The 9653-nt window shown below is 37.3% G+C and overlaps 1 protein-coding gene across 3 annotated transcripts in view; it reads right to left on the bottom strand.

Annotated features, from left to right (window-relative positions):
• Positions 1-9653, bottom strand: part of RGS7BP (regulator of G protein signaling 7 binding protein) — a 96848-nt gene that overhangs the window by 30401 nt on the left and 56794 nt on the right. For all 3 annotated transcript variants that reach the window (XM_019652440.1, XM_019652438.1, XM_019652439.1), the window contains exon 3: positions 1614-1744. In XM_019652440.1, coding sequence (XP_019507985.1) covers positions 1614-1744 — 131 coding nt within the window. The remainder of the gene's footprint in view (positions 1-1613; positions 1745-9653) is intronic.

Here is a 9653-nt window from a genome sequence, read left to right as displayed (position 1 = left end):
CCTCCCTCCCTCCCTCCTTCCCTTCCTTTCTAAAGGAAGCTGGAAGTCGGGGGATAAATCTGTACTATTATAACATAGGTTACACTTGATGATGGCCTAACAGTAGACATGGGCAAAAGATTAAAGAGATGTTTAGAAGCTAATAGTCAACATGAATTATAAATTATTAAATTTGAGGTTTAGGGTAGTAGACTTCAAGGATGACTAACAACATATAGTAGCTGGCTATTAAATATGTGTTGAATGAATGAAAAAAGAAAAGATTTGTAACTTGGACACTGGGTGATTTGTGGTACACTGATCATGCAGCATAGCATAATCTTGTTTTTAGTCCTGCTGTATGCATACATATGTGCATGCACAACATTTGATTTTTATAAGTACTTTATCATGTCATTTAGCCCTCTCCAAAAATTGAATGCTCATCTGATTTCAAATCTCTACTTTCACTGTTTCTGAAATGTTTTCCTGTTTCTTTCCTTACCTGAACCCTATCTTCACAATCCAGCTCAAGTTCTACCCTTTATACAAGATTTTTCCTGAGTGTTAGAGTTTACTGATCTTTTCTATCCCTGAATTTAAAATTACAGGCAAGTACTACATTCTATCTACCCCCAATTTTCCTGAGCTCAAGCACAAAATGTTTGCATTCAGGAAGTTCCCAATAAATTATTGTTTGATGAATTAAAGAAAATATAGTTGAATCCTCCAGTAATGGAAACTTTTGGCTTCCTCCCAGCATCTACTCCATTGCACCCTCTCCCATCATGGGTGGGTTGACCCTCTCCTAGTTCCTGGAATGGGCCTTGATTGTCTAAATCAGTCAGTATAATTTCCATCCCTCTGTCTATAGTGATTGGTTTAAGTGTAGACCTATAATCTGGCTTGGTCCAATCAGGATGAAGCTCACGATGTTTGCTAGTCTATAGCGGGGAGAAATTCTGTCTTTTTATGGATCCCATGGTATGCAGATATGATGACTGGAGCTGTTGCAATGAGCTTGCTATTGTGGGGAAGACAGCCTGAGGATAAAGCCAATGCCCACAAGAAGCCAGAGCATCACTGAGAATGGGAGTCAATAGTCTGAATAAACCATGCTGAAGTCACTGCCACTGCTGGAGGCGTCAGGTCATTTCAGCCAACTCTTTATAGTTTAAGCCTGGTAATGAAATTTTCTGTTATTAATATGTCTACCTATTGTTTGTTGAGTTTCCCCTAATTTTATATCTTTGGGATACAATATGTAATTTGTCTTCTAGCAAGCTAATTCATTTAGGAAAATAGCAGCAATCTTGGATAGCATTTACTTGCCTAATAAGATCATATATTTTTGATGTCTGTGCTGATGCTAACCAGTCTTGTTCACAAGTGGTAATATAATAAATTGAGACCTGTTTCTACCACAATTCCTGTTCAAGGTGATCAGTGTTCTTATGCACTTAGTACTGATATTGACTTGTTTTATTAATTTATATCAAACATTTCCTGAACATTTACATCCATTCTAATTGTGTGTAGACAGACATATAGTGCATATAGGTACTTTGCAAAAGATGAGCTTTTGTTTCACATTCCTCAATGTTTAAGGCAATATATTAAATGTAGATAGATACCTTTTCGATGAAACTGAAGAGACCCCAGTAGGCATATGGATTTTAGCATCTCTGTTGTGTACATTTCTAAGCAGCACTGCAGCTGGATATAAAGCCGACAGATTTCTGGATGGATCTCACCATCTTCTGGGCTGCAACAGAATGAAAGAAAAAAGCTGTGAACATTCCCAGGATTTCACTCATCAGCCATTTGCCTTAGCCCTAAGAGGAAAACTGCTCCACAAATCTTCTTTAAAGCTTTGAGTTTAAAATACAGTACTTACTGCTTTCAAACCAATGACCAATGTCATAGTTCTTACATAAATGTCTTTCTGACTAACAGCTCTTAATTTTCTTTTGCCCTTCAGCAGCAGATTTCTGCTGGGAGCTTAAAATCATAAACGTTTTAAGTAATTAAAAATACCAGACATTTTCAATTTAAATGTTGGAACAAATTCCAAAATATATTTAAAGCATAAAAATATGCTTGCCTGCAAAAGAAATTAAAACCTCTTATTTTCAGAGAAACTAATGAAGAGCTATTCAATCGCCAGTTATAAGATTCTTTTTAATATTAAGACCCTAGCATAATATGATTAGAGAGCCAAAAGGAGAATTATTTTTATGAAGGACTTTAGTCTCAGTCTAACGGATAGTCCTTTATTGTTTGCTATGGTTAATTTATGAGAGGCCAAATGTTTTTAATGGAAAAATAAAAATTTTATAAGAAAAGGGAAAAGTAATAAAATTCTAATAATTATGCTTAACAATCTAAAGATAAATAAATACTGAAGTTACGTTTTAAATTTTTTTCTGAAGTCCTCGAACCTTTCTCTATTAACTGCGATGATAAAACACAAATGTGAACATGCTAAAACATGGAGTGATCACTTTTTTTTTCTGGTTAACAAGAGAGGAATTACTTGTCCATAGAACTCTTCTATATGCAACTAAATTAGCATGTGTTGAATAAAGCAAACTAAACAAGAGGGATAAAGTTTAGAGACAGATTAGAAATGGAAGAAGCCTAAAAGTGAACCCTTGTCAATTGTCCTAATATGTTGTCTTTACTTCTATCCCCATTCATTTAAAATGCAATGAAATCTGATTAAATAATGCAGTGTTTGGATTTGATTCCTTTGCAAAGTGGGTCAGTGGCAAAATGTCAGGGGTAATTAGCAGGAACAAAAATGGGGTAAGAATTATTTAAGTTCTGGAATCACAGTAAAAAGAATTTGTATTTACATAGCACTTTACAATGACAGTTTTCATTTTCAGTGCTTATTTAGTAGATGAGCAGAGTTTGTCTAACTGTATGGCTTCTATAACACCAGAAAATGCAAAATTCTTTGCCTCTGTACCAATAATGCCTGCAAAGCTATTCTGTCTTTCCTGTGTCAGAAAGAACAAAGTGACTCAAAAGAGCTTACATGCAAAATGTGGCTTTACCTGAAAAGTAAAAGGTTACATTATTTTCTCATTTGTATCTCACAGATCCAGCCCTAGGACAGCATTGGAAGCATATATCTTTGGCAAAAGTCCTGGACTTTCTTTCAGAACTTCCTGCCATAGGTGCCTTCCACCCTGAAGCTGTCCTCCTGATGCCTGGATTTCCTCCACACCCCCACTCCCCCAACCCTCACTCCGCCCAGCTACATACACACAACATCTCACTATTTCATATCATTTCAGCCTCTCAAAATGTCTCTGACTGTCCCATCTTCTCATTGCTCTGCTAGACTCTGAAGGGATAATGGGTATTAATAGTTTGTGTAATAAAAAGTAATCCTGGGATATTACCTGCTAATACATTGACTTTGAGAGAAAAAGTTGAAGGTTATGTCTTATTCCAAAGGCAGGCTAGAGGGAAAATATTTTAAGGCAGAAAGGTCTTTTTTGTGCTGCCTCATCATCTCAGTGCTAGCTGCCTGTTTTCACCTACGCATAACATTCGCCCTGGTGGCTCATATGCAGGCTAAAAAAACCCCCAAAAACCTATAATGATTCTGTTGTATGTATATTTGATGAGTGGGCAATTAGGGAGTACAGTATCATTCCAAGCCATGAAGTATTCTTATTTTCAGAAATACAAAATATGTGCCTAGTGGCTTAATTCCAAAAAACATGCAAATCTCATATATAGATGACATTTTATATACTTTAAAGAAATGACTACCATACTAACATATCTTTAGAATCAGTGTATTTTGTTTATTATTTTATAGCTAGATAGAGAGAGCTAAAGCTATGTATTAAGAGTTTCTTTAAAAAGGCAAGTCAGAACAGAAACTAAAATGCCTAATTCACATTTCCTTGGCTGCCATCTCCCTAATGCCTTTGTAACCAATAAAAATTCTAGAACTGTGGAACCATTTTGCCCTTTCTAAATGTTGTGGGAAGGAACTATATATTGCAGGTACCACCAGATATACAACCTGCCAAACAAAAATTAATTGATGCTAAAGTTTCATTACAAATTTTCTGCTTAAAAAATTCACACACATACTTATAGATTATTCTTTTATAGCTGGGAAAATTGAAGTATATATAGGGAAAGAAAGGAACTAATTAACGAGCTATGGCTAAGTTATCTTCCATATCAGTGTTTCATGATGCCTTGACCAGCATACATTAACCTCAAGGCTTGTAAATTTTATTACTCCCACTTTAGAGCACTAAGCTGTATTACAGCCACTAATTAATAAAAGCTCATTAAAAGGCAAATTGTCAAATGGGTTATAATATGTCTAACGTTATAAGCAGTGGACTGATATACATTTCTGAGAAGCATTAAGAATAGGTTATTTTTATAACAAATGACCAAGAGTCAGCCCACGGAGAGTGGAGGAAAAGCCAAGAAAACAGCCATTTAAAAGCTTGAAAATTCCTAGAGGTAAATTATAAAGCCTAAGGAAACATTTACATAAAAATAAAATTAGGCCTATGGACTTCCTCCATGAACTGGAAGCAACTTAACTTGGAGGTAAATTTACTACATGTTACTTATGCTTAGTCTAAAATGATTCAGTCTTCTTAGTCAAAGTTTAGTTCTATGAGACTCACTCATGAAGTGATACTCAATTCAGTCAAAGACATTTTATGAGGGCCGGCTGAGTGGCGCGATGGTTAAGAACTCGCTTGGGATGCCAGAGGGCCCCGGTTCGGATCCCACATGTGAGGGCCAGTGACACTGCCCTCCACAGCTAAGATGCTGAACAACAGCTCAACCTGGAGCTGGGCTGCCATGAGTCGCCGGCGACGGCGTGGGCTGCAGTCCCTGTGGCAGTGGATTGCAATGGGCTACCGTGTGTGGCCAGCAGCCAGCGTGAGCGGCCAGCAGCCGCAGTGAGCGGCCGTCCAGAAGCCGGCGACTGATCTGCCTCGCCAGAGAAGAGCGCAATGATGGTGCCAACTTGGGCCAGTGAAGCAACGTCCTCCACAACTAGATTGAAGAACAAAACAACAGCAACTTGCCTGTTCCCCTTTCCCCAATTCCCCAGCACTGTTCCCATCCCCCCAATTCCCCAATAAAAATCTTAAAAAAAAAGACATTTTATGAGTTAGTGACTAGGTTGTGATTATTTGTTTATTTTTTAATTTATCTATCTATTGTGTGTAAGTCAAGAGCTAACCTGATCATTTTGACTATTTTGAAAGCCTTAGTATTAATAGCAAAACACCCATAAAATGAACTTGAACAATAGTTCAGTCTTTTAGAGTGCAAGTTGAATGCAAAAACATTTAAAATAATTGCCAAATTATGGATCTTTCAATCAACTCCTAAGGGTTAAAATTAGGATTTAATGTATTAATCATATGGCTTAAGAAACCCAAATTGATATAGAAATAGGGATAAGTGAAGACAGATATTGCCTAAGTCATCCCTTGGTGATGGAAGTGCTTTCTATTGTGGGTATTCTTATTTTGTAAATGAAAAATGAATATGGTGAACACCCATCAGAATGGCTAAAATTAAACAGACTGACCATGCTAAATGATGATGTGGAGCAACAGGGACTCTCAAGAATTATTTTTGGGGGTTAAAATGGTACAATTCCTTTGAAAATAGTTCTGGAAGTTTCTTATAAAAGTAAATATACACCTACCCTATGACCTGGTGATTTCATTTCTACAATAGGAATTTACCCAAGATAAATGAAAATATTCATAACAATATCTCTATAAAAGTGTTTGTTTATTTAGAATAACCCCAAAATAGAAACAGGCCAGGTATCTGTCAAGAAGAAAGTGTATAAAAAAATTAGTGTATACCTGCAATAGAATAATACTGAACAATTAAAAGGAGTAAATGCCTCGCACACAAAACAACACAGATGGATCTCAAAAACATGATATTGAGCAAGATAATCAACACAAAAGAATAAATACTGACACTATTTATATGAAGTTCTAGAATAGATAAAACTAGCTGATAGTGACAATAGTGACAAATATTAGAATAGCAGTTGGGAAGGAATTGACTGAGAAGCGTCATGAGGAGAGAAAACTTTCTGTGGTGAGGGTAATACTCTGTATCTAGATAAAGCTTTGAGTTACATGGGCACATACATTTGGCAAACTTACTGAATGGTACACTTAAGATGTGTGCATTTTTTCAGATTTTTTTTGGTAGATACCCAGGAAAGGCATTGCTAGGTCATACGGTAATTTTATTCTTAATTTTTTGAGGAACCTCCACACTGCCTTCCACAGTGGCTGCACAAATCTGCATTCCCATCAACAGTGTATGAGGGTACCTTTTTTTCCACAGCCTCTCCAACATTTGTTATTTGTCTTGTTGATGATGGAAGGAGACTCTGGGTGATGAACACACAATATGATATATAGATGATGTATTACAAAATTGTACACCTGAAACCTATGTAAATTTACTAACAATTGTCACCCCAATAAAATTTAATTAAAAAAAAAAGATTTGTGCATTTGATTATATGCAAATTATACCTAACCAAAAAAGAGAACCATAAGAAAATATTTAACTCTATATAATGATATGCATGCTGAATGGTTTAGGGGTAAAGTTTACTGATGTCTGCAACTTCAGAAAAATAATGTGGATTGCTGGTTGGATAGAGGGATGAATAGACAGGTAGATATGAGGCAAAGCAAGCATAATAAAATGTTAATTGTTGAAGATAGGTGATGGGCATTTCCTTGATGGTCAAGGATTTACATTTTCTCCAAATAATTACATGGTATAAATTCAACAAAACAACTGAGAAGGTTTATAACTAGTAAGGTCAAGGTCAGGAGCGAACACATTGGGGATTTTAGTTACGGAATGCCTTGGCCCTGTGTCTGTCTGCTTTTTTGCCAAGTTTGCCAGACTTTGGTGTTCTGTGCAACTGCTAATAGCTTTTAAAAACCAGCAAAATGTTTGTCGTTTTGAAAGCCTGTCCCTAATGTAATGGTTTATATATTTAGTTGACGGCAGCAAGATATAATAAAAGGAAAATGGGTTCTGGAGTCAGAAAACTTAGCTCTATATATAGACTTTGCTGCTTAGAATTGTGATCTTAGGAAAGCCACTTAACTTCTCTGGAACTCAGTTCCCTCAGCTGTGAAGTACGGATAACAACTCTTTGTGACTGAAGTATCTCAAGGTTGTTGCAAGGATCAAATGAGATCATGTGTGGGAAAACAAGTAAAAACTGTGAAGGACTGTTCGAGGTTGGCTGCAATCCATCTTAACACATCCAAGTTGTGTTTACTTAGCCTTACGTTTGCCGTGGAGTCTTTAGTTTTAAAAATGATCTGCTATTCTATAACACTTTTTACTTGCCTACAGCTCCCAAATACGGACTTCGGTTAAATAAACATGCCATTAGGCTGAGAAAAATAGGTGACCCCATCGACAACCACTCGGGCTTTCACAGACTTCAGTGATGACATAAACACTTGGGGCTTGTCAGCTAGCAGAGATAGAAACCAGAACTCCTGTTGCAGCAAATATATCTAAGTTTTTTCTTTTCACAACCAATTCTGTTGTTAGCTATTAAGCCACATGACAAGGATTCAGGAAGCCAAATGGGAGGGGTGGAGATGATATCGTTTGCTTTATTTTTTCAGAGCAAGTAACTAGGGAGAAAAGGGATTAAACGATTTACTCAAGGATTATGATCTCCAGGACGTCTCTTCTAATACCCCTAGTGGTTTCCTCTCAGATGGATTACACTTACAAGGATATACCGTTATTTTGTGCCAAATTCAGTGACAGCTTCAGAGTCCAGCTTTCATATGGTTTCTTTGAAGAAGACTTCTCAAGGTGGCCTATGAGTTTACAGGACCAACAGAGGACAGGGAGGACACAAATGTGTGTGTGTGTGTGTGTGTGTGTGTGTGTGTGTGTGTGTGTGTGTGTGTGTGTGTATGCCGGTGTGTATGTGACAAAGTTACTATTTTAGTTTTCAAATTCTTAAAGGTAATTACAGGGTCTATCCAAGTTCATAAACACAGAACAGATGCCAGGTACACTATTTTACACCAAAATAAGCACTGCAATAAAAAGAGAATCCTAGTTAATTAGAAGAAACAGAAACAAGACATTTTTCAAGGCACCTGTAGGTGAAATAGTTGAGTCTTCCTGTTGTCTCCACTTTTCTCATAATCGTCTTCTAGTGAGCTTTGACAAACTTGTGTTGTAGGTGGAAACCTCCTGTATGTAATTCATAGAAAGTCACAGCAAGTTTGGTTCCCCAGGAGCCTTTGAAGAAGTAATTGCAGTAATTTCCCTCACCTCGCAGCATGCTCTTTTATGGGAACATATGGCTCCGTGACTTCCTCACCAATGAACATCAGTGGGGATCAACTCTGCCCTGGAGCTATTCGGGTTCCGTCAGAAAGTAATCGACTTTTAACAACAAAATGAAACCTGAGGTGCAACTGAATTATCTTTTGGTGGGAAAGTCGCTGAGTTCAGAGGGGCCAGCCCCTTCTATGACAGGGCCAGCTCATGGTGCACATCTCCCTCTTCCTTCTGTTTTGTCCTCTGGTGGGACCTTTGACATCTCCCCGTGACACAGTTGGCAAAGTTGATAGATAATGGGTAGCATTGCCAAGCACCTTATTCGGTTTTTTTGTTTTTCCATTTAAAAGGAAAAGCTATATTTAAACAGATTTAAACACTTAAAAAAATCAATAGCCATCAGTTTCCTGACATTATGATACTTATAATGAAATAAGACTAAAAATATTACTATTAAATTGTAAATCACCTTTTATTTACTTAACAGTTACTGTTTAGGGTATTACTGGGGAGCGCTGGGAAACATTGGTGACTTGTGGCAATTCTAAGGAGACTTTCTGGGAATTTCTCAGGGCATTAGAGGTTGAAAGAGTTAATGGGCTGCACATCGTAACTTCTTTTTCTTGATACTTGAAGCTCATGCTTATCAATCAGGAGAAAATTAACATTTATGTACAGGCACCATTTCTTCAATCTTCCAAATAAAAGATCTCTCCTATTCTGTTTTGGTCTCTTCCCTCATCCTTCTATCCTTTTTGGCTTGAGAGTCTCTTGGTCTTTCCATTTTTCTCTCTGATTCTGTCAGTGTTTTTCTCCTTATGGTCTTCTGTACGGAGTCATATGGGGTCTGCAAGTAGCCCATTAGGTCCTGGTCTACCAGAGACTGTGATTCTCACAGCTAGCAGCGAGAGCTGTGGCCAGTGGCGTCTGTATCTTGGATTCTTGAATCTCTGCTGGGATGACAATCAGCCCCATAGGTTACATGGCTGGAACGCAGCCCTTTCCCACCGACTGTAGCTAGGATCAGTCTATGTTTATACATATATGAGAAGCACATATCTGTTTCCACATTTTAATCTGAAAAATATCTTTTGGATCAAGATTTTCAACCTCTGATGCTTACTATTCGTACCTGATACCAATGGACTTTAAAGGTCAATTATCATTCGATACACCGGAAGGAATTCAGCTTGTTTATTTTCATTATATTTAAAGTGTGGATAATTAATTGCAGCATGAAGTTCACTCCTGCTTTTATCCACTGGGATTTCAGGGCTCAATATATTGAGCTGTTG

Source organism: Hipposideros armiger, unplaced genomic scaffold, assembly GCF_001890085.2.
Source record: "Hipposideros armiger isolate ML-2016 unplaced genomic scaffold, ASM189008v1 scaffold_179, whole genome shotgun sequence".
In the NCBI taxonomy this organism is placed as follows: Eukaryota; Metazoa; Chordata; class Mammalia; order Chiroptera; family Hipposideridae; genus Hipposideros; species Hipposideros armiger.
Note: the sequence above shows the minus strand (reverse complement) of the source record. Positions and strands in the feature narration are given on the sequence as shown.